The following is a 26,145-nucleotide window of genomic DNA, read 5'->3' as shown; positions in this document are numbered from 1 at the left end:
AAACCCCAACTTAATCCTAGCCTAATCATTGGACAATTTACAATGATCAATTCATCTATCAACCGGTATGGTTTTGAACTGTGGGAGGAAACCCTCCCAGTCATGGGGAGAATGTATGAACTCCTTACAGGCCACAATGGAAGTTGAACCCGGGTCGCCGATACTGTAAAAGCTTTGTGCTAACCACTACACTCCTGTGTCGCTGTTATTATAGTTGGTCTCTTCCTTGCCCGAACCACCTGGCCTTTATCTAACATTCTTTCGAGTGTTCCTTTCTCAATTGCATTTTGAATATTCAAATACAAGGGATGCCTTAGTTTCTAATTTTATACTCTATTGGTAACATCCCCAGGAATGCTTAGATTTGTTAAATATGACTTCCTCCTCCATGGAACCCTATTGAGTTCACCTAAACATTAGGTACCCCCTTGGGATAATATGAATACTTGTGTCACTATAGATGGCTGTGATGAAAAAAGTGACATTTTCTGTTGATGTGGCACAGAAAGGATTTTATTTATCAGGAATCAGTGTCATAAATTCAGAAGTGGTTAGATTGTTCCACAGAAATATACTGAAAGCAATCTTGCTGTTTAATTTATCTCTTTAACTCAAGCATTCGTTTTTTTCTCTTTCAATGGGGACCAAATGGCCTCTGCAAACATCATACCAAAGAAACCATTGAAATAAAACAATTAGGAACACAAAAGAGCACAAAACATATTACTGCTGATGCCTAAACCACCGTATTCAAGAACTAGAAGTGGCCTACTGCATGTGACATGTCACAAACTACAGCAGATTGAGCGGTGCACAACATAATTTATCTAAAATGGATTTTACTCTTCCCAAACAACATGTGGTAGAGTAAAACACTGAAATCTTCCCTTTTCCACAAATTTCAAACATATAAAAATAAATAATGTAATATAGAAAGACAATACATATGAAAATACCGTTCCCATTGAGTTGGATTACACTTACGTACACAGCATGCCCACATGTCGATGGCGGTTATTGTCATTCGTTCTCATACAGAAAATGGCAGTGCACTGTCAGAATGTTGTGATATTTCTGATATGGAGATACATGATAAAATGCATTTTGTGAAATATTTCCAGGAGTGAATTGACAGCTCGTCTGTGCAATACTTTGAATTAATGGATGTGCAACACTCTATAGTACTCTATAGAACAGCTAATGTTCCTCCGAATAGACGCCACCACTTAGGTATCCATTTGTCCCATTTGTGGTGCTGTTGTGTCCACTTTTTGCAGCTGACAGTGGCGATTCTTCCTCATCGGAGCTGGATTCAATGTCGCTTCGGTCATCTTTCGATACCTGGGGAATTGCGGGACATTAAAACAAAGACAATTTTTGTCATGTAAATTAGTGAAATGAAGAGCTTAAAAGTAAGATGCAAATTAATACGTCAATTGAAATGAATTGACTGGGTCAAAAACCTGTTGGCATAAGATAGACCACAAATCCTTACATAATGTAGAGGTTAACTTCTTGTTTTTAATTATTGCTTTGAGAGGAATGTTAACATCTCCACTAAATATATCACTTATTAAAAATGCTATTCTGGTCTATTTTTGTTGTGATCATTGAAAGCCAATGAAAGAGGTAGAAGGTGGGACAACTGATTGCAAGAATATTGTAAAAATGACAAAGAGACGGACTGCCCTGGAATGAGTGGCACAGAATCCAGTGATGAAAGGCTCCCCTCAAAGCTATTTCATTCTTAAATTCTTAGCTAATAGTTAGTAAAACTCAGGTGAGCATAAAAATGGATATATTAATTTTCCATAAGGAGGTTGGGTGAAAATAATGTCTGTCATCAATTCTCCGGCCACTTCAGAGGCAACTAATGCCTGTCAGACAAAATATTTCAAAGTCTTGCTCAACAAAGTCTCTGCCACAATCACCTTTGACTCTATCTCGCAGCTTCCATCTCAGTCTAGTCCTACTACTCCTTCTGAACATCAAGAAGTCAACAAGGCATGTTCCAACTAAACTATCACAAGTCCTGAGGAGCAGAGTTTATCTGGGCTAAAATTCTGAAGCTCATCAGTGAAGAGGTTCAATTACAGATCCATCGGTCAATTGTCCATATTTGGAAAGCAAAGGATATACCAGGGGATCTCAGAGGTGCTATAATCAAGACCATAACAGCATAAGATATAGGAGCAGAATTAGGCCATTTGGCTCATTGAGTTCCCTCCACCATTTCATCATGCCTGATCCACTTCCCTCTCATCCCCAGTCTCCTGCCTTCTTCCCCTATCCTTTCATGCCCTGACTAATCAAGAATCTATCAACCTCTGCTTTAAATATACCCAGTGACTTGGCCTCCACAGGTGCCACTGGCAATGAATTCCACAGATTGACCAATCTCTGGTTAAAGAAATTCCTCCTCATCTCTGTTCTGAATGGACATCCCTCAGGTCTTAGATTCCCTTGCTTTAGGAAACATGCTCTTTACATCTGCTTTATTGAGGCCTTTCAAAATTAGGTTTCAATGAGGTCTCCCCCTAATTTTTCTGAATTCCAGTGAGTAGGGGCCCAGAACCATCAAAAACACCTCATATGACAAGCCTTTCAATCCCTGAATCATTTCCGTGACCTACCTCTGAACCTTTTCCAATGTCAGCACGTCCCTTCTTAGATAAGGGGCAGAAAACTGTTTACAATCTTCAAGAAACAAGAGAAGTCTAACAGGTTACCACAAAGGAGTTTTACTGCTGTAAGGGAATTGATTTTTTTGCCTGGGTCATTTCAATTGTCCTTTTCCAGTGGCTGAGGAGTGACTCCCTGAACCGTAGTGTGGGGTCTCTCTGTCTAGGAATACAGTAGAGATGATCACCACACTGCAACTCAAAAATAAACTGAGAACAGTAACAGCCAATATAAATGATTTAAAAAAATATTTTGAGGAAAACAGTGTCTGAAAGATAGTGACCTCAGATTTCATTCAAAAAATTCATATCTATCATGTAGCAGTGATCTCCCCCCCACCTTATACTTCTGAAATCTGGACTGTCTGCAGCACGCACTTCAAGGCACTGGAAAATAGTACCAGTGCTGGGGTGTCAGTATCCTCTCTAGGCCAATCAATATCTCAAATACTGAGGCCCTGCTTGCAATAAGTCAGCCACACAAAGCCAGACATGCCACACTCATGCTCAGCACCAGATTCCCAGAACTCTGCTCCAAGCTCTATCATGAAGAAGATTATTAAATGAAAAAATGAAGGATATGCTCAAAGGTCCTGCAAGGTCCCGCAAGGTCCCGGTCCAAAAAAAATTGACTGCTTTCCCCGCTCTTCTGATGCTGCCTGACCTGCCGAATTCTCCGGCACTGTGTCTGTTGCCCATGCAGGATTAATGATTATGTGATATGACACTATTTTTAGGGTAGCCTTAATCAAAACTCCTAACATTCTGTATTTCAAAAGTTACCCTTTTTAATATTTTGAGATCTCCACCATTCATTACTGATGAACTGCAAAGAGCCAGATCTTTTCACAGTGTACCACACTGCAGTATCCAAGCAATTTCCACAAGGTTTGCTGAATATATCCTGAGGCTCCCAATATCTTTTGAGCAGTGGCACTATTAGCAATTAAACAAGCAATTAAAATCCACACTGCAGAAGCAAAGCTTTGAATTGCGATATAATTGTCAGTGTAGGGTAACTTGAAGCCTTCATAGTGATAACAACCCTTCATCAAACACGATCCTTAAAACTGAGAGCAAACTACATTTGAAATTAAATATGGCTCTCATGGGGTTATTAAGTTAAATTACACAAGAATAGGAACAAAGAATGAAAGCACTATTCTACTAGGTGCAAGAGTTAAAACTTACATGCAAAGGATTCCACTTTCCAGCCTTCGAGGTGTGCACCAAAAAAAAGAGATCAAATAGGCAGAGTGAGAAAAAAATGTACTAAGTGGACATCTTGCTGTTGTAAATATATTTATTGTTAATGAACGACAATAATAATTCTGACTGCTAATGTACTATTGTTTCCTGTAGAGCTACTGTGATCTTTCTACAGCTCTGGCACTCTTTGGACAGGAACAGGATCAGCATACAACCTCCAGAGTTTTTATTGCCATTCAGTTAACCATGTCTACACACGTTAGAATGTAAAATTTAATACCCACTTTCGTCTTATCTGCATCCCATTCCTTTTTACATTATTTATTAGCAGTTTTACCTTCAGGCATTTAGGCTACATACTCTTTAAACTTGGGTGGCGGGGTGGAGATATGTCTCTACCAAAGGAGGAGTAAGGTGCTCCTTCCCTCCGCTAGCCTGCAGGTCACCCTTGGGCAGGTGTAGCACCTGCTTAGCACCTCCCCCTGATCAGGGTCACCTGAAGCCATGGGAGCAGGTGGTGGATGGTTGTACGAGCAACAGGTGCACATCACAAGCCTTGGTTATGTGACCACTGACGCCAGGCAGACAATCTCTGAAGAGTATTGATAATGGTGGGATCATCCATCTTGTAAAGACACTGCCCAGAAGAAGGCAATGGCAAATCACCTCTGTAGAAAAATTTGCCAAGGGCAATCATGGTCATGGACAGATCATGACAACCCATGTCAGACGGCACATGACAAATGAATGATTCTTTAAACTACCCTTCCCTCTCCTCTTTGAAGAACCTACCCAAAACCTTGCTTTGTAAGCAACAACAGCAACACAAACAAAATGCTGGAGGAACTCAACAGACCAGGCAGCATTTAAAGAAAGGAGTAAACAGTTGACGTTTTGGGCCGAGACTTAAGAGTTTCGGCTAGAATTGTCAACTATTTACTCTTTTCCATAGATAGTGCCTGGCCTGCTGAGTTCCTGAAGCATTTTGTGTGTGTTGCTTTGGATTTCCAGCATCTGCAGATTTTGTCATGTTTGTAACCAAGATCTTGTTTTTCTGCTTATATTACTGTAGTGTGCTTTGGACTAGCTCATCATGTTGAAGACTCTATACAAATGCAGGTGTTTTTTCTCTTTGTTGTTAAGCTGTAGTTAGTCAGAAAAGGGATTCTTTGGCTATCAATTTCCCTCTAATTTTAGCCAGCATATGAGGAACAAAACCAAATATATGTTGTTAACTGCAACATTGTTTTGTTTTGGAATGCCAACAGTTTTGGAAATTTGAAGGAGCTACAGCACATGTTACAATTAGTGTCACTTAATCTATAATTATAGTTTGGATAAATCACTATTTTGTTTATTTATTCCCTGCCTTGATCTCCCTCTAACATTTGATCTCTCTCTAACATTGCCACGAAGTGCAATGAACAGCTGGGCTTTCTCATTATGCACTTGCTGCAGCTGTGCTGTGGGACACCGAACATATTTAAACATAAGCGATAGGAAACATCAGTGTTCCCTCTATAATTTTTTTAACAGCTGCATGGACATGTCATTGATCTGAGCAGGAGATTTTTCCACGGCCTGAAAACGGCAAATCATAAACACGAGAAGGTCTGCAGATGCTGGAAATCCAAAGCAACACCCACAGTGCTGAAGAAGGGTCTTGGAGCAAAACGTTGACTGTTCACACTTATCCATAGATGATGCCCGACCTGCTGACTTCGTTTAGCATTTTGTGTGTGTTGCCCTGGCACTTACATAGAACATAGAACATCGAAATTTACAGGACATTACAGGCCCTTCGGCCCACAATGTTGTGCCAGCCATGTAATCTACTCTAGAGACTGCCTCGAATTTCCCTAGCACATAGCCTTCTATTTTTCTGAGCTCCATCTACCTATCTAAGAGGCTCTTAAAAGACCCTATTATATGCGCTTCCACCACTGCCGCTGGCAGTGCATTCCACGCGCCCACCACTCGTTGTGTGAAAAACTTTAAATGTTTTTTTTGTAATATGCATACTATGATGGCAGGGTGGAGTTACGTCTCTATCAAAGGAGGTGTAAAGTACTTCTTCCCTCTGCTAACCTGCACGTCACCCTTGGGCAAGGTGCAGCACCTCAACCTCCCAGATCAGGGTCACGTGAAGCCATGGGAGCAAGTGACGGATGGTCATATGAGCAGCTGGTGCATATCACAAGTCCTGGTTATGCAACCACTGATGCCAGGCAGACAATCTCTGAAGAGTATTGATAATGGCTGGGGTCACCTGTCTTGTAAAGACACTGCCCAGAAGAAGGAAATAGCAGACCACTTCGGTAGGAAAAGTTTGCCAAGAACAATCATGGTTATGGAAAAACCATGAGTGCCCATGTCATACAACAGGGCACATAATGAACGAATGAATGAACTTGATCAGATCTCAAATCTGGATTGTGAAACTTTAAATAAAACATGAACCAAAATATGATCATTTATGAAAGAAATGAAGAAATTACAAAGTAATTATCAAATATTGTATTCATGATATCCATGCCAGTGCAAGCCTTTGTAAAACACACCAAATACATTGAACAAATTATTGAAACATAGGAAGACCATAATTGCCTACGTCATACAACATGGCATATAATGAGCAAACGATACTTTAAATGGTTAGCATGAAAAGTAAAATTCACATACTTTTGATCTAATTTATTAACTGAAGGGTATAATGAAAAACAGTACAACAAGGTAAATCTTTCATGTTTTGTGAAAGTTTTCTAACTGTGCCCAATTCCAGCTGTACAGCAGCAAAGTTTATGTGTGTGGGAGCATTTCACTTACTGCATGGTCATGTATCCACTTAGAGGTACAATATTGGAAGAGCCTAATATTTAGAAAAATGAGCAAGAACATTTTTAGTTTAGTTCTTTTTATAGCATTTCTTTCCTTTCAAGGATAAACCATATCCGAAGTAAGAACAGTAAAGAGGAATTGTGGAAGAGAAGGATGATTGCTATGGGCAAACATGACAATGACGTGTACAAGGAAGGAACAGGGCAGTATGGTTACAGAAAAGAAAAGATGGTAATTTGAGGGAAGGAGTTTGCTGCTGTTGGGGAGACTCGAACCCAGAACATGGTGTCTAGGCAAATTTAACATCAAGAACAATTTTTCATTATTTTATTTTGTTTTTGTTTTATTTTTGAGTACAAGAATAAAAAAGTTGTGTTGCAGGTGTATAAAACTTTACTCAGACCACACTTGGGGTATTATGTGCAGCCCTGGTTGCCCCATTATAGTAAGAACATGTAGTCTGTGGAGGGGGTTAAGAGAGGGTTTACCAGAGGGCTGTCTGGGCTAGAGAGCACCAGCTATAAACGTTGGACAAACTTCAGTTGTTTGCCCCTGTGTTTGGAGAATGAAGAAAGACCTGATAGAGGTTTTAAAAATTATAAGGGGTCCAGGTAGAGTAGAGAGTCAGAATCCTTTCCACAAGCAAAAATGTCATACACCAGAGGCCATTTTTAAGTAAGATGGAACAACGTTTAAAGGTAACATGAGTAACAAATATTTTATTCAGGGAGTGACAAGTGCTTGGAATAGATTAAAGATTGAATGATTCAAAGTACATTTATAACGAAGTACGTACATAGCATACAACCCTGAGATTTGTCTTACCAGAGACAGCCATGAAGCAAGAAACAACATGGTACCCATAAAAAAGAATGCCAAATGCGCAAAAAAAGAACAAGTCATGCGAACAGCAAAAGAAAACACACAGAACCCTAAACATCAAACCACAGAGTCCTTGAGCCAGGCTGGGAATGTTCCGGTTAGCACCGTGTCGTTCACTGACTGCAGGCCGCAGAGCCAGTCTGCCCAGATCAAAGTCGCACAAAATTTGCTAAAAAAAAGGGTAACTAGAAACCAGAAACACATCATAACATGAGCTGCAGAGTTCAATTCACAGACTGCACCGATTTAACCTTGCCCAGGACCCAAGACTCCAGACTCCAGCAGTACTGAGTGAGAGGGAGAGAAGGGGAGAGACAGGTCAAATGCAGGTAGATGGTACTGAACACCTGCTCGCGTTTCGCTCTCGTCCCTGACGATTTCAATCTTGCACGCACTTTAGTCAGGGGCATCTGTGAGAAATAGAGTTGATCGTACGTTTGCACCCTGTCTCCAGACTTCTTGGCCTCCAGCCCGCACCACTCCACTCCAAACCTCACCGAATTCCCTCCGAGACAGCAAAGCATGAGATCGCTCAAACGCATCGTCACAATGTAAATTACAGGTTCCAATTGCACGCAGCTTAGTAGCAGAATCATATTTGAAAGAAGAAGAAGTAAAAGAAGATTCTGTGAACTGTCTGAAGGACATTGCCTTTAATCGTGTTATCTGCTGGTGCCATCTTCTTCAACAAGTACAGAAGTGATATAGTAATAGTGGTGACCAGGTATAGCAGTGGAAGCAGATAGCTTGGTGGAGTTTAAGGGACTTCTAGATAGACACATGACTATGAAAGGAATGGAGGAATATGGAGGAGGACATTTAGCATAAATTGGCACCAATATTGCACATCACGTGGGATGAATGGCTTGTCCATTGCTGAACTGGTTTGTTCTGTGTTGTACGTCTTTCAGCTTGGCAGCTGGCTAAATATGCAGATCGGCCAACTGCTGGACAGGGGAGCAAATGGTGGAAAACCACGACCAGGGACTATGTGGATGTTTCATTCAGGGTTTGGCAGCGACACTAAGCAAGGTAAGTGGCTTCAGATGTGAAATTCATTTGAAAAGTTCTTGTTTGTCAGGGCTCCCATACATACGTGGCAACATGGTATGAATCAGAATTTGTTCTGCTACATAATCATAATTTCATTTTCAAATAACTGGAAAGAACAAATTATAAAGCTGGCATCATTCTTGAATAATACCATAAAACTATAAGATAAAGGAGCAGAATTAGGTCGTTTGGCCCATCAAGTCTGCACCACCATTACATCATGGCTGATCCAATTTTCCTCTCAGTCCCAATATCCTGCTATCTCCCCATATCCGTTCATGCCCTGACCAATCAAACATCTATCAACCTCTTCCTTTAATATACATAAAGACATGGCCTCCACAGCTACCTGTGGCAAAGAATTCCACAGATTCACCACCTCCGGCTGAAGAAATTCCTCTTAATCTCTGTTCTAAAAGGATGCCCCTCTACTCTGAGGCTGTGTCAAGGGCTTTCACAATTCGATAGGTTTCAATGAAGTCACCCTTCATTTTTCCCAATTCCAGTGAATACAGGCCCAGAGCCGCCAAACGCTCTTCATATGACAAGCCATTCAATTCTGGAATCATTTTCATAAACCTCCTTTGAACCCTCCCAGTTTCAGCACATTCTTTCTGAGATAAGGGGACCAAAACTGCTCACAATACTCGAAGTGAGGCCTCACCAGTACTTTATAAAGTCTCAACATTACATCCTTACTTTTATATTCTGGCCCTCTTGAAACGAGTGCGGACATTGCATTTGTCTTCCTCCCCACAGTCTCACCCTGCAAATTAACCTTTAGGGAATCCTGCACAAAGACTCCCAAGTCTCTTTATGCCTCAGTTTTTTTGCATTTTCTCTCCATTTCTCTCTCTTTCATTTCTTCTACTAAAGTGCATGACCATACACTTCCTGACACTGTATTCCATTTGTCACTTTTGCCCATTCTCCTAATCTGTCTAAGTCATTCTAAAGCCTCCCTACTTCCTCAATACTACCTGCCCCTCCATCTATCTTCATAATCATCTGCAAACTTAGCAACAATATCATTAATTCCATTATCCAAATCATTGACATATAACGTAAGAAGAATCGCTCCCAATACCGTGTCACCAGCAGCCAGTCAGAGAAGACTCCCTCTCTCTGCCTCCTGCGAATCAGCCACTGCTTTACCCATGCTGGAATCTTTCCTGTAATACCATGGATTCATAGCTTGTTAAGCAGCCTCATATGTGGCACCTTGTCAAAGGCCTCTGAAAATCTAAGTACACAACATGAACCAATTCTCCTTTGTCTAACTTGCTTTTCGTTTCTTCAAAGAATTCCAATAGATTTGTCAGGCAAGATTTTCCTTTGAGGAAACCATGCTGACTACTGCCTATTTGAACGTGTGTCTCCAAGTACCCTGAGACTTCATCCTTAATAATTGACTCCAACATCTTCTCAACCACTGAGGTCAGACTAACCAGCCTATAGTTTCTTTTCTTCTTCCTCTCACCCCTCTCGAAGAGTGGAGTGACATTTACAATTTTTCAGTCTTCCAGAATCTAGTGATTCTTGAAAGATCATTACTAATGAGCCACCTATTTTAGAACCTTGGGGTGCACACCATCTGGTCCAGGTGATTTATCTACTTTTAAACCTTTCAGTTTCCCAAGACCCTTCTCTCCAGTAAAGGCATCTTCACACACTTCATCACTCCTGACATCTGGAACTTCCACCATACTGCCAGCGTCTTCCACAGTGAAGAATGATGCAAAATACTTATTCAGTTCATCCGCCATTTCCTTCGCCCCCATCACTACCTCTTCAGCATTGTTTTCCAGTGGTCTGATGTCCACCCTTGCCTCTCTTTTGCGCTTTATGTATCTGAAGAAACTTTTGGCATCGTCATGTGAAGATATTAGTCTGTGTCAACATATTGAAACAGGATTGGAAAGAAAACGCTGTGGTGTCTACTTAGTGTCTGTTACTCTAGTGATGGTGGTGAATATTGGTAGCTTGGGTTGAGGCGTTTGATGTTGTGGTGTCTGCCAAGCTTGGTAATTTGCTCGTGTTTGAATTCAATTGACTTGCGCTTCTTTGGCTCTTAGGGGTTCGTAGATGTCGTCAATTTCGATATGCTTGTTTACGGAGTTATCAGAAGAGAACCAGGCTTCTAAAAATTCCTGTGCCTGCTTCAGGTTTGCCTGTGCCAGAACCTCCACAGTGCCCCAGTTAAAGTGGTGTTCTTGTCGGTCCTCGTCTACCGAGATCAGCGACAGTGTATCATGTCTCCGTACCGCCAGTTTGTGTTCCCGTAAATAAGTTGGGAGTTTACGTCCTGACTGGCCGACGTAGTTCTTGTTGCAGTCTCCACAGGTGATCCTGTACATCGCATTGCTTTGGTCAATTGTGTTCACTGGTACCTTGGTTCTTGAGACAAGCTTTGTTAAAGTTGCCGTTGGTTTGTGTGTGACTGTGATGCCATGAGGTTTGAGCAGTCAAGCTGTCATTTCAGAGATACAGTATTCTCGATGTAGGGCGAGGTCGCCAGTTGAATAAGGTCTGTGTGACTTTTCTCACAAGCCAATGACGAGAGGAAAACACGAAGTAAGCAAGAGAATTTTTAGAAGTGTGGTTCTCTTCTGCTAACTCTGTAAACAATCATATTGAAATAGACAGTACCTACAAACCCCTAAGAGCCAAAGAAATGTGAGCCAATATAATTCAATGCTCAACTGAAGGGGTAGCCAATCTGGACCAAGCAAACAAAGCAGGGCCTCCATAAATGCAAAAACTCCCAGAGAGAAACACCAACAACTGCGCACTGAGGATGTCACCTTGACTGGAGATGAAATGTCTGCAAGCTAATTGGCAAGCTCGTTGAACACTGCAATATCAATTGTTACTCTAACGCGAGGGTTCCCATCCTGGGTCCACGGACTGATCGGTTAATGGTAGGGGTCCATGGCGTAAAAAGGCTTGGGAACTCCTGCCCTAACTGGAGTACTCAAACTATTCTGGATGCCTGAAGACTCAACATATACAAGGGTTAAGTGACCTTCCTTGTAATATAGCAACAGACATCAAAGTTGCTGGTGAACGCAGCAGGCCAGGCAGCATCTCTGGGAAGAGGTACAGTCGACGTTTCAGGCCAAGACCCTTCGTCAGGGTCTCGGCCTGAAACGTCAACTGTACCTCTTCCTAGAGATGCTGCCAGGTCTGCTGCGTTCACCAGCAACTTTGATGTGTGTTGCTTGAATTTCCAGCATCTGCAGAATTCTTGTTGTTTCCTTGTAATATAAACTACTTAACTCTTAAAAATGGGAGGCACGATATCATAGTGGCTAGGACAACACGTTACAGTGCAGGTGACACGGGTTTAATTCTTGTCACTGTTTGTAAGGAATTTGTACGTTCTTCCCATGACTGCACGGGTTTCTTCCGGGTGCTCCAGTTTCCTCCCACAGTCCAAATATGTACTAGTTAGTAGGTTAATTGGTCATTGTAAATTCATCCTGTGATAAGAATAGGTTTAAATAGGTGATTGCTGGGTGCCATGGCTCAAAGGGCCAGAAGGGTCTACTTAGCGTTGTATGTCAATCAATCAATCAATAAAATTTTGTTCTGGCAATTACCATGGAAGGATTAGACAAAATGATGAATGATATGATGACTAATGAGACAGAAGAAATTAACATAGAAAAGGGGTATATATTAAAAAAATAGCTAATCAAACCCTTGGAGAATTTCTCCGGATAGATTGCATCCATGCATTTTAAAATAATTTCATGATGAGTGCAAGCCCATTGCCTCACGTTTAATAATTCATCCGAAGAAGGCTGACAGATAAATAATACCATATCTACATATAGGATGGGGAACAGTCAGGGAATGATAGATAGTCAACTTAATGCAGAGAAAATAAGTCAATTGCTGCTAAAGAGAATAGAAAAATATCTAGAAATTAATGTATAATAACGAATAGTAAATATAGATTGCAGAAGGGATGTTTATTTATTTGGTGATAGAGCGTAGAGTGAGCCCTTCTGGCCCTTCGAGGCACGCCACCCCAAACCAATCAACCCCAACCTAGTCACGGGGCAATTTACGATGGCCAGTTAACCAACCCAATACATCTTTGGACTGTAGAGGGAAACGAGAGGAAACTGGGAAAACCCACACATTCTGTGGGGAGGACGTACAGAGACGTTAAAGTAAAGTAAAAGTGTGTTAGAGTAGTAATAGGAACGTTACTAAAGTTTGAAAAGTCTGCCAATTTGCTGCTACTAAGTTAGTAGCACACTGGATTTATGCAGTTTTACTGTATACAGTTTATTATAGTAACTCACCGTTGAAAGTATAAGTGAGTGTAAACAAAAGGCACACATAAGTACTTTATCTATCACTACTATGTTCTACCAGACTGAAAGCTGTCGGATGTTGAAAGGCCTCTATAGAGTGGATGTGGAGAGGATTTCTTTAGCCAGTGAGTGGTGAATCGGTGGAATTCATTGCCACATGCTGTGTGGAGGCCAAATCATCGGGTATATTTAAGGCAGGGCTTGATCGACTCTTGATTAGTCAGGGCGTGAAGGGATACGGGGAGAAGGCAGAGAGATTGGGGATGAGAGGGAAAATTGGATCAGCCATGATGAAATGGCAGAGCAGACTCAATTGGCTAAATGACTTAATTCTGCTCCTATATATTATAGTCTTATATAACATTCTGTGATCCTGTTTTACAATGTTACTTTGTATCTATATAACACTGACAACAATACCCCGGCTGTAACAGATGCTTAAAATGTTTAATTGTAGAGAGGTCAAGTAGTTTACATTTTTTGATGCAAAATAAGAGTACTGTTGGGTGGTGGGGTGGAGATACATCTATACCAATGTCTCCTTCCCTCTGCTAGCCTGCAGGGTACCCTTGGGCAAGGTGTAGCACCTGCTTAGCACCCCCCGATCAGAGTCACGTGAAACCATGGAAGCAGGTGGTTAATGATTGTATGAGCGGCCAGTCACAAGTCCTGGTTATGCAAACACTGGTGCCAAGCAGACAATCTTTGAAGTGTATTGAATATGGCTGGGATCACCTGTCCTGTAAAGACACTGTCCAGAAGACGACAATGGCAAACCACTTCCGTAGAAAAATTTGCCAAGAACAATCATGGTCATGAGTCTATGATCACCCATGTCATAAGACATGACACATAATGATGATGATTACGACACAGTAAGGTGGTGTAGTGGCATCTACACTGGTCTTCAAGGCGAGTGGTTCCAGGTTCGAATCCAGCCAGCTCCTTACACGCTTTCTATCCATGCTGGGTTGAGCACTGAGCTAGCAACTTGGCCTCATAAAAAACAGATAAAAATGCTAAAGAAACAGTAAGATTGCTGCCTGATGCACTACAAGATACAGAAATGAACAAATATATATATATATAGAGTGTGCCTAAGAATTTTGCATAGTGCTGTATATTATGTCACTGTATATATGTGTCCCGTCTGGCCGATATGCGCTGGGAAGCATGTTGGAATCCCATGTCAAGGAGCCCAGGAGGTGTATCTGTTTGGCTTACCCAGAGAAATTGGTGGTAGCTGAACATTACATTCACAATGGCCATAGGATTGACTTCAATGGCACAAGACTACAGTGCCATGCCAATGGCTTTTGGGACCACCTGGTGAAGGAAGCTATTGAAATAAAGGAAATGAATTTTAACAAAGACGAAAGTCCCACTCGAAGTAAGAACTGGAATTCGATTGTAAACAAGGTGCGACAGTGGAAACCTGATTGGATGAGGACTGGCCAATCAGGGGGAAATGGACGATGGGGTATAAATACCACTGGACTAGACATGACCAGGCATCATCACTGATGAAGATGGCAGAGTCTGTCATCGAAATGTTGCTTAAAATTAATACCTGTACTTGGATGGCAGCCTGAGAAGTTTATTCACACTCTTATTTTTGTTTCCCAACCACCTTCCTATTTTAACCAACATACAGTACTATGCAAAAGTCTTCAGCAGCCTAGCTATATGTAAGTGCCCAAGACTTTGCACAGAACTGTATGATATGTTAATAAATCTGTGAATCTATATCAGAATACTGGAGAAATACATTGTCATTTTCCCAACATTAAGCAGGACATACCTTTCCTTTGGCAATAGCTCTACAAGTGATCCCGATGATGAGATATGACCAGAAGCTATGCAGAAGCTGAAGCAAGAGGAGAAGCAAGTTGAAGACCCACCATGATGGATATGGACCAACAATCTCCCAACTTTCAAACAAGGTGGTATTTAATACCCTGAAACAAGATACACATTATCATCAGAGATGGCAATTTTTACCACCTGGAATGCAGGTTAAAACTAATCAAATATTAATTTTAGAAAAATATCAAATGTATCAATGCTTTAAAGAATTTGCTATCGATATGCTTCGCAGTTCTCACAAGAAGCACATGAGTAAAACAAAACTCTTTTAATAGTAACTTGTTTTTATCTCCTGTATCTGAAAGGATCAATACATGCAAGTATAAAGCACCAGTGAGGCATCACTGGAATGTTGTGAGCAGGTTTGGGCTGTTTATCTTAGAAAGGATGTGTTGACACTGGAGGGAGTTCGAAGGACATTTATGAAAATTATTCTGGGAGTGAAAGGCTTGTCATATGAGGAGCGTTTGAGGGCTCTGGCTCTGTACTCACTGGAATTCAGAAGAATGAGGGGTGACCTAACTGAAACCTATCGGATAGTGAAAGGCCTTGATAGAGGGGATGTGGAGAGGATGTTTCCTATGGTGAGAGAGTTTAAGATCAGAGGCCACAGCGTCAGACTAGAAGGGCATCGTTTTAGAACAGAGATGAGGAGGAATTTCTTTAGACAGAGAATGGTGAATCAGTGAAATTCACTGCCACAGGTGGCTGTGGAGGCCAAGATTTTATGTATCTTTAAGGCAGAGGTTGGTAGATTCTTGATTAATCAAGGCCTGAAGGGATATGGGAAGAAGGCAAGAGATTAGGACTGAGAGGGAAAATGGATCAGCCATGATGAATTGATGGAGCAGACTTGATGGACCAAATGGCTGAGTTCTGCTCCTATATCTTATATTCCTTATGGAATGGCCTTCGTTTACAAAATATAAATTATTTCCAGGTTTTACTTTGTCCAATCCATTTTCTTCACTTACTGAGATCCCCAAGGCTTACAGTCAGTAAATGTAAGTTACAGGATGCATTTAATAACTTTGCAATGAAATTCATTATCCCAATGTTTCTCAATTGTGGCTTCAGAGGAAAACAATCTATTTAAAATTAGTTCAAAATGCAAATGAACGCAGCATGACAAATTACAGTTATTTTATTTGAGATTTTTAAACTTAATTATATCTGATGCATAAATCCTTTTATTTCTGAAACATGACCAATGGTAACTACACACATTTGTCAATGACCAGATCAGTTATTCTGAAACATTACCAAACAGTATCACATGTATCACAACTTCGATGACTGACCCGAATCTGCCACAGCCCTATTTTCTCGGCATCATAAGATCTATTTTGCACCTCTGCTTTATTCAGATACTGTCTTTTGAATACAGAATTCAAAGACACGGAGCCAGGCTCCAAATATGTAGTGGTAATATTCTCATTCTGACCTCTGCAAGGGACTGGCAGCTGTTGGTGGACCTCGAAGGGCAGCTGAAGTTCCCCAACCATATCACAGCCACCACCCTGCGACCAGACATTGAGCTAGTGTCTGAGTCTACTAGGCAAGTGGTGCTGCTGGAGCTGACAGTCCCATGGGAAGATAGCTTGGAAGAGGCCTTTGAGAGGAAGCTCTCCAAGTACGCAGGACTGGTCAGCAACTGTCAGCAGGCTGGATGGAGAGCGAGGTGTCTCCCAGTGGAGGTTGATTGTAGGGGATTCGTAGCCCGTTCTTTAGTTAGAGCCTTCAGCATTTTGGGCATTGAGGGAGAGAGGAAGAGGAGAGCCATCCGCAGTACCACCGATGCGGCAGAGAGGGCTTCAAGATGGCTGTGGCTCAAAAGAGGGGAGCTATGGAGTCATAAGTAGCTAGCCATCTGGACACAAGCTGGGGTCTGATCAGCCCCGGCTGGGTCACCTGGAGGAGGTTGTATGATGTTGAAAGACCCGAAACACCTGATGATTCCAGGAACATCACTGAAGATGTGTTCAGAGGCATCAATAGATGTATGTACACAGCTCCTCTGTCTCTCCTTGGCTGGCCTCTAGTGTTCTGTGTTGTCACAAACTGCGGTCAGATAAATCAAACTGTACTCTAGTAAACACTCAGGAGAATAATACCATACTTCCTGCAACTCGTGTGTTTACCCTCTTTTTTTTAGATTCTTTTTGTTTTCAGCAACTGCTTTATGCCACTGCTTGTAATATTATCATCTGGCTTAACCTCAGTCTGGGCTTTCAACTGTATATTTCATATAAAGCCAAAGTGATAGACCACAGAGCACAGAAACAGCCACTTCACCCTCACCATGTCCATATTGACTATGAAGTGTCTATCTATATTAATCCCATTCATCAGTACTTGGTCTGTAGCTTTTAATGAGCTACTGATTCAAGTGCATGTCTAGATACTTTAATGCTGTTGTAGCTAGTTCTGCCCCTCTTCATTCATTATGTGCCATGTTGTATAATGTGGGCGATCATCGTCCTTCCATGACCATAATTGTTCTTGGCAAATTTTTTTTTACAGAAGTGGTTTGCCGTTGCCTTCTTCTGTGTAATGATTTACAAAACAGGGGGCCCCAGCCATTAACAATATGCTTCAGAAATTGCCTAGCATCAGTAGTGGCATAACCAGGACTTGTGATGTCCACCAGCTGCTCATACAACCATCCACCACTTGTTCCCATGGCCTCACATGACCCTTATCAGCGGGAGGCTAAGCAGGTGCTACACCTTGCCCAAGGGTGACCTGCCGGCTAGCGGAGGGAAGGAACACCTTACACCTCCTTTGGTAGAGACGTATCTCCACCCTGTCATGCCAGCTTCAGTAAGATGATATTTTGGATGCACACTTGGGTCCCTCTATTCTTCATTTCTCCTTAAGGTCCTGCCATTCATTGTATACGTCCTATCTTTATTAGTCCTCTGAAAATGCATCCAATTGCACCTATCGGGAGGAAATATAATAGAGAGCATATAATAAAGAAACTAGAGTGGGTTCAAAGGGGGTTCACAGAAATGATTCCAGGGTTAACTGGCTTGTCATATGAAGACCATTTGATATCTCTGAGCCTGTATTCACTGGAATTCAGAAGAATGAGGTGGTGACCTAATCAGAATCAGAATAAAGTTCAATATCGCCAGCATCTATCATTAAATTTGTTGTTTTTGAGACAGTAGGATATTGCAATACTTAGTAATGAAATCTGCGAATTACAGTAAATACATATATGAATGATATTTTATATACTGCATATGTAAAATAGATATATGTGATAAATAGTGCAAGAAAGTAGTGAGGTAGTGTTCATGGGTTCAATGTCCATTCAGAAATCTGATGGCAGAGGGAAAGAAGCTGTTCCTGAATTGTTGAGTGTGTGTCTTCAGGCTGCCGTACCTCCTCCCTGATTGTAGAAATGAGACGAGCGTCCTTAATAATAGACGCCTCCTTTTTAAGGCATCACTCCTTAAAGATGTCCTGGATGCTGGGGAGGCTAGTGCCCATGATGAAGCTGACCGAGCTTATAACTTTTTGCAACTTCTTTTGAGCCCGTTCAGTAGCACCACCCCTCACATACCAGATGATGATGCAGCCTGTTGGAATGCTCTCCATGGTAAATCTGTAGAAACTTGACAGTTTCTTTGGTGACATATCAAATCTCCTCAAACTACTTTGGTGTACATAACATGTAGTATAACACTCAATTTTTTTGGGTGGTGCTCAAATTTAAGGGGACCTTGGCGCACAAGTCACCAAAAATCAATGAACAGGTGCATCAGGTGGTTAAGAAGGCCAAATTATGTGAGGATTTGAATACAGGGATAGGAAGCTTTATTGAAATTGCTTAGGCCTTTGGTGAGCCCACGCCTGGAATATTGCGCACAGGTAAGAATGTCGTTGCCATGGAAGCAGTGCGGCAAAGGATCACTCAGCTGGTTCCAGCATGAGGGGAAATGGAGCAAACTGGGGAAAGAATCACTCAACAGCAGGCTGGCAGCATGAGGGGAAATGGAGCAAAGTGGGACTTCATTCTTTGGAGATTAGAAGGATGAGAGGAGATCCCACAGAAACACAAAGTTATTAAAGGATATGCAAGATTAATGCATGCATGATGGCTGAGGAGTCCAGTGTATGGCTTGCTCTTTCAGAGTAACAATTAGAGCGGAGATGAGGGGAAATTCCTTCATTTTGAGGTTGATGAAGCTTTCAAGTTATGTACTCCAGTGTGCCATAGGGATTCATTTATTGTGTTCGTTCAAAACCCAGATCGATAGATATCCAGCTGAAAGAACATGGGATAATGGTGTTGCGGTAGAATCAGATGATGTCCAGAAGAGTAAGTCCTTCTGCTGTTACTCACCACGTGACAGCAGGCTCAAGGACAGGCTCTATCTTGCTGTTAGTGGTTCCAGAGTGTGACAGACCCTCACAGTCCACCTTGCATCTCAGTGTCTACCTGCACTGCACTTCCTCTCTAGCTGTAGCTCTTCACTCTGCACTGTTACTGTTTTGCACAGGACTGCCTCAGTGCACTGTTGTAATTAATTGACCTGTCCGAATGGTATGCAAGACACGTTTTTGACTGTACTTTAGCACATGTGACAATAATAAATTAATTTACCAATTTATCAATATAACTTCATGAATTTTATTCAGGCTTCCTGTCCAATTCCCGTTGCTTTTCATTCTTGCTAAACCTGAATATACTGAGGTTTCATGTTTGGAATCCCTTACCTACTTGACCACATGCCCAACGCCACCACTTTGTTTTTAAGATTCTACTTTAAATCAGTCTTTTTCATTAAGTTTCTTCTCCTTTGTTTTCATTTGGATCTGCTGTAAGGCATTATCTTGGAACATTTTTTTGAGTTATATTTACCATGGGAATATAGACCATAAGACCATAAGACAAAGGAGCAGAAGTAGGCCATTCGGCCCATCGAGTCTGCTCTGCCATTTTATCAAGATCTGATCCATTTTCTCCTATTTAGTCCCACTCCCCCGCCTTCTCACCATAACCTTTGATGCCCTGTACCTATCAATCTCTGCCTTAAATACGCCCAATGACTTGGCCTCCACTGCTGCCCATGGTAACAAATTCCATAGATTCACCACCCTCTGACTAAAAAAATTTCTTCGCATTTCTGTTCTGAAAGGGCGCCCTTCAATCCTTAAGTCATGCTTTCTCATACTAGATTCCCCCATCATGGGAAACAACTTTGCCACATCCCCTCTGTCCATGCCTTTTAACATTCGAAATGTTTCTATGAGGTCTCCCCTCATTCTTCTAAACTCAGGAATACAGTCCAAGACCGGACAAACGTTCCTCATATGTTAATCCTCTCATTCCCGGAATCATTCTAGTGAATCTTCTCTGTACCCTCTCCAACGTCAGCACATCCTTTCTTAAATAAGGAGACCAAAACTGCCCACAGTACTCCAAGTGAGGTCTCACCAGCGCCTTATAGAGCCTCAACATCACATCCCTGCTCCTATACTCTATTCCTCTAGAAATGAATGCCAACATTGCATTCGCCTTCTTCACTACTTACTCAACCTGGAGGTTAACTTTAAGGGTATCCTGTACGAGGACTCCCAAGTCCTGTTGCATCTCAGAACTTTGAATTCTTTCCCCATTTAAATAATAGTCTGCCCCTTTATTTTTTCTGCCAAAGTGCATAACCATACACTTTCCAACATTGTACTTCATTTGCCACTCCTCTGCCCATTCTTCCATTCTATCCAAGTCTCTCTGCAGACTCTCCGTTTCCTCAGCACTACCGGCCCCTCCACCTATCTTCGTATCGTCAGCAAACTTAGCCACAAAGCCATCTATTCCATAATCTAAATCATTGATGTACAATGTAAAAAGAAGCGGCCCCAACACTGATCCCTGCGGAACACCACTGGTAACCGGCAGCCAACCAGAGTTGGATCCCTTTATTCCCACTCTCTGTTTCCTGCCAATCGGCCATCGCTCTATCCACGTATGTAACTTTCCCGTAATTCCATGGGCTCTTATCTTGTTAAGTGGCCTCATGTGTGGCACCTTGTCAAAGGCCTTCTGAAAATCCAAATATACAACATTCACTGCATCCCCCTTGTCTAGTCTACTGGTAATTTCCTCAAAAAATTATAATAGGTTTGTCAGGCAGGATTTTCCTTTAAGGAATCCATGCTGAGTTCTGCCTATCTTGTCATATGCCTCCAGGTACTCTGTAACCTTATCCTTGACAATCGACTCCAACAACTTCCCAACCACGGATGTCAAGCTAACAGGTCTATAATTTCCTTTTTGCTTCCTTGCCTCCTTCTTAAATAGCGGAGTGAGATTTGCAATCTTCCAGTCCTCCGGAACCATGCCAGAATCTATCAACTTTTGAAAGAACATCGCTAATGCCTCCGCAATCTCCACAGCTACTTCCTTCAGAACACGAGGGTGCATTCCATCTGCTCCAGGAGATTTATCTACCTTTAGCCTAGTACTTTCTCTGTCGTAATTGTGGCTGCGCACACTTCTCTTCCCTGCCACCCTTGAGTGTCCGGTATACTGCTGTCTTCCTCAGTGAAGACTGATGCAAAATACTTGTTCAGTTCCTCTGCCATCTCCTCATCTCCCATTACAATTTCTCCAGCATCATTTTCTATCGGTCCTATATCTACTCTCACCTGTCATTTACTCTTTATATACTTGAAAAAGCTTTTAGTATCCTCTTCGATATTATTTGCTAGCTTCCTTTCATAGTTATTCTTTTCTCTCTTAATGACCTTCTTGGTTTCCTTTTGTAAGGTTTTAAAAACTTCCCAATCCTCTCTCTTCCCACTAATTCTTGCTTCCTTGTATGCCCTCTCTTTATAAGCCATTATTATAGACTTCAGCATTGAATTCACAGAGCCACTGCATCTTTAAAACCATGGAGTAACGCAGTGTGGATACAGGACTTCGGCCCAATAAGTGCTGATCATAGGGTCCACCCGCCTAGCCTCAGTTTGCTTTTTCATAAATTTTTATTGAGCTACAGCACGGAGTAGACCCTTCTGGGACTTGGAGCCTCACCATCCCATAATCTCCCAATTTAATCCTAGCCTAATCATGAGGAAATTTACAATGACCAATTAACCTAGAACCTGTAGTTCTTTGGATAGTGGAGGGAAACTGGAGCACCCAGAGGAAACCCACGTGGTCACGGGAAGAACGTACAAACTCATTACAGGCAGTGGTGGGAATTAAACTCGGATTGCTAGAACTGTAAAGTTTTGTGCTGACCCCTACGCTACCATCTGCCTATATCCTTTAAAGTCCTGCCATTCCATGTACCTATCCTAGTGCCTCTTAAATGATACTTTTGTACCTGCCCCAACCACCTTCATTGGCAGCTCAGTCCATAAACTCACAACCTTCTGTGTGAAAAATGTTTGCCCCTCACGTCCTTTTTAAATCTTTCCCCTCTGACCCCAAATCTATGCCCTGTAGTTTTGGACTCCCCTACCTTGGGGAAAAGACTGTACTCAAAGACTGTTTATATAAATTACAAATAACAGGGTCCTAACACCGAACCCTGTGGCACACCACTACTCATGGGCCTCCACTATGAGAAACAAACTCCAACCACCATTCTCTGCTTCCTAGCTTTGAGCCAATTTTCAATCCACTTAACTAGATCTTTCTGACTTTCATGGACTTAACCTTCTAGACCAGCCTGCCATGCAGGACTTTGTCAAAGGTTTCTGTAAAGTACAAATAAATAACATCAACTTCCTTATGTTTATCTATGTTTTTGTTTACCTCTTCAATAAAATTCTAAAAGGTTCATCAAACATGACATTCCATGCACAAACCAAGCCGACTCCTACCAATCAGAATCCACCTATCCCAGTGCTGGCAAATCCTGTCCCTCAGAATTCCCTCAAGTAATTTCCCCACCACTGATGTCAGTCTGACTGACTTGTACTTCCTTGCTACCTTTTTAACCAATGGAGTACCATTTAGTCACCTTTCAGTGTTCAGGAATTTCAACCGCGGCTAACGCTGAAGCAGAGGCTCTGTAATTTCCTCCCTAGCCTCCCACTAAGTCCCAGCATGAATATCTTCTCTTGTTTCACTTATCTCTTGAACAACCATAAGTTTCTCCTCACTGAACATCAAGGAGCCAGCTGGTAGTGCGGTGGCATCTGCACTGGACTTCAAGGCGAGCAGTCCCGGCTTCGAAACTGGCTGGGTCATTGCATTCTTTCCATCCGTGCTGGGTTGAGCGTCGACCTAGCAACGCGGCTTCACAAAAAGCAGACAAAACTTCTAAAGGAACGGCAAGGTTGCTACCTGATGCACCACAAGGCATGGAAAGGAACAACAACAAACACCAAGGAGAATTATCCATCAAAAAACTAACTCACTTCCTGTGACTCGAGACAAAAGGCAGGGGTTCCCAACAAGGTTAATAGTAAGAGGTCCATGGCATAAAAAAGTTTGAGAACCCCTGATCTAAGGAATGTCAAGGAACAAGTGAAGAGTGGCCTATTAGGTAGTATAATTTATCTTTATTGAACTCAGTGAAGTAGGAGCAGAAACCCTTCCCTAGACACTACAGCTATGGCTGTACTGAACTTGCTAATACTTCCATTTTCTCTTTACATAGTACTCCCTCCAACAAGACTGTGTCATAACATTGGTCTGCCAATGGCCTGAGATGCATGCTTTTTACTGGCAACAAGCTCCGTGATAGTTAATATACCTCCTGCCAACTTGTTCTGTTATGAGTTTCTGCACAGAGTTGATTTTCATACAGCATCTTTCATGGCCTCAGGATCTCCCAATGTATTTTGGAGACAATGAAGTATTTTTGAAATCTCCTCACTGTTGTGATGTGGGACAGGGCATACTCCCTAAAACTTCTATGCGGTAATAAGCACATGATTGATTTTTATTGAAATACTGACAGGACACCTGAGATAATGGTGCTATTCATCTCTATTGAGAGAGCAGATAAGACCTTATATTAACATACAGGGAAACCGGTGACATTTCTGCATTCATGCTGAAGCATATCAGAAGTAATTAGTTGTCAATCATTGTCAGATGGAACACTTGAAGGAAATATGTAACAGGTATTTATAGCAGTTAAATGATATCATAATCTATTCAGTTCCAATCTGTGTGTATGTTATTGACTCTGCAGCTGATATTTGACAAGTTGTAGTTTCAGATAGTTGCTTCACCATGGAAACGAATGCCAAAAAATACTTCACAAAGTATGCTTTGGACACTTTCACAACTCTTCTTAATAATAATTTTGTCTTAGTGGGAACAGATGTACGCACATGATGTAACTGATGATTTTTCAGTGGGTTTTGGGAAGTCTGGATGTGACTACAACTGGAAGGAATGAGGGTATTACTTCAGTGCCTGGAAAGCAAAGTCAATTCAAGGGAGTAAAAACAACCGCTGTGTTTGCTTAACTCTATCACAACATGATTCAAAATTATTAATTTGAAGTTACTTTAAAAATGAATTTAATTATAACTACTTCTCCAGTATTAGTTTCGGTGAAAAGGAATTATTAAAATATATTGTCCTGATGCAGGGATTTATCTTGAAACATAAACAATTCCTTCCCCTCACTCAAGGGGGCAGGAATTGTCAATGGACTATCTGTTGATCCACTGAGTTCCTCTAGTAGATTGTATGTTGTATTAAAGTTCAACTTCAAGTTTAATTGTCATCCAACTATACATGAATACCCGTGAATACAGCCAAATGAAACAGTGTTACTCCAGGGCCAAGGTGCAAACCACAGTCCCAACAGTCAGACACAGCACATGTAAGAAGTCTTAAAATACAGTCACACAAGAAGAATAGTATGGTGAAAGTCCCCAAGTCCATGAATGTGGCAGCAGTCTAGTCAAACACAATACATCATCTCTTCTGTCGAGTGAGCAGGGCAGCATTGACTCCAGCTTGGATGCTGCACCACACTGCTACTGGCACTCCGTTGGAGCGCACTGACTCCAAAGCCTCTCTCCTGCAAACAGTTGACATCATGGTCTGAGGCCTGGTCCTCACTACAATCGAGGCCACCTGGCTCCTCCGCCATCCGCACCCGCCGGTAGCCAATGAGACAGTGAATTGGATTTGCACATTACCAATGTCCACATTCCACATTATCAATAAAATATACAATTTAACTGAGGAAATAACAATGCTAGGAAAATGTTCCACATGTTGTCACCTATTTAAATTTATTTATTTTTTATGTAGAGATACAGTGTGGAACAGGCCCTTCTGGCACAACGAGTCGCCCCACCTATTTAACCCTACTGTAATCACAGGACAGTTTACAGTGACCAATTAATCTACTAACTGGTACACCTTTGGACTGTGAGAGGAAACCGGAGCACCCGGAAGAAATACAAGTACTCAGGGAAAGAACGTACCAACATCTTTAAGATGGTGTCAGAATGGACTCCAAACTCTGACGGCCCAAACAATAATGGTGTTGCACTAATCCCTACACTACTGTGGTGCCCCAGATTGACGCTTGTATTTTTCTGTAGCAGCATTACTTGTGTGAAAAGTAAAATCAAGCCACAAATGATGTTAGATTGAGTTTTGAAAAGGTCAGAAGTAGAAGATAGGAATTGCCATCCATCCTGCAGGTCTGCTTGCTCACAGCATGAGATGTGCTGTAGAGAGCATTCTAACTGGCTGCATCACTATGTGGTATGGGGTGGGCACTGCACAGGATCAAAGTAGGCTTCAGAGAGTTGTAAACTTAGTCAGCTCCATCACGGGTACTACACACTGTAATATCTAGGACATCTTCAAGGAGTAATGCCTCAAAAAGGTGGTGTCCATCACTAAGGACATCCATCACCCAGGACATGCCCTCTTCTCATTGCTACCATCAGGAAGAAGGTACTGAAGACACACATTCAACGATTCAGGAACAGCTTCTTCCCCTCTACCATCAAATTCCTGAATGGACATTGAACCCATGAACACTACCTCTCTACGTTCTTATTTTTTTTGTACCACTCATTGAATGTAACTATTTAAATGTAATTAACAGTATTAAATGTTTTTTCAGTTTTTTTCTCTATCTTAATATATTGTATTGTACTGCTGCCACAAAACAAAGATTTCATGACATATGCTAGGGATACCAAACCTGATTCTGAAACAGCTGGATGGGTAGCTTATCAGACAAACTTATGCACTGAACTATTTTGACAACTTCATCAACCCTAACTCACCCCATACGATTCCTCTCAACAGCCCCCCATAACCTCTGATT

The 26,145-nt window shown here is 41.7% G+C and overlaps 1 protein-coding gene across 4 annotated transcripts in view; it reads right to left on the bottom strand.

Annotated features, from left to right (window-relative positions):
• Positions 1-526: 526 nt before the first annotated feature.
• The window catches only part of LOC140199642 (ceramide synthase 6-like), a 311,186-nt gene continuing 285,567 nt past the window's right edge, over positions 527-26,145 (bottom strand). For 2 of the 4 annotated variants that reach the window (XM_072262067.1, XM_072262065.1), the window contains exons 9-11: positions 14,793-14,949; positions 3,873-3,896; positions 527-1,341 (exon numbers count right to left, since the gene is read on the bottom strand). In XM_072262067.1, the coding sequence (XP_072118168.1) occupies positions 1,198-1,341; positions 3,873-3,896; positions 14,793-14,949 (325 nt within the window). In that variant the 3' untranslated portion in view covers positions 527-1,197. The remainder of the gene's footprint in view (positions 1,342-3,872; positions 3,897-14,792; positions 14,950-26,145) is intronic. The other 2 variants (XM_072262066.1, XM_072262069.1) reach the window with 2 other exon arrangements.

Source organism: Mobula birostris, chromosome 6 (assembly GCF_030028105.1).
Source record: "Mobula birostris isolate sMobBir1 chromosome 6, sMobBir1.hap1, whole genome shotgun sequence".
NCBI classification, from domain to species: Eukaryota; Metazoa; Chordata; class Chondrichthyes; order Myliobatiformes; family Myliobatidae; genus Mobula; species Mobula birostris.
The sequence above is the reverse complement of the archived record's forward strand: the minus strand, read 5'-3'. Positions and strand labels throughout refer to the sequence as shown.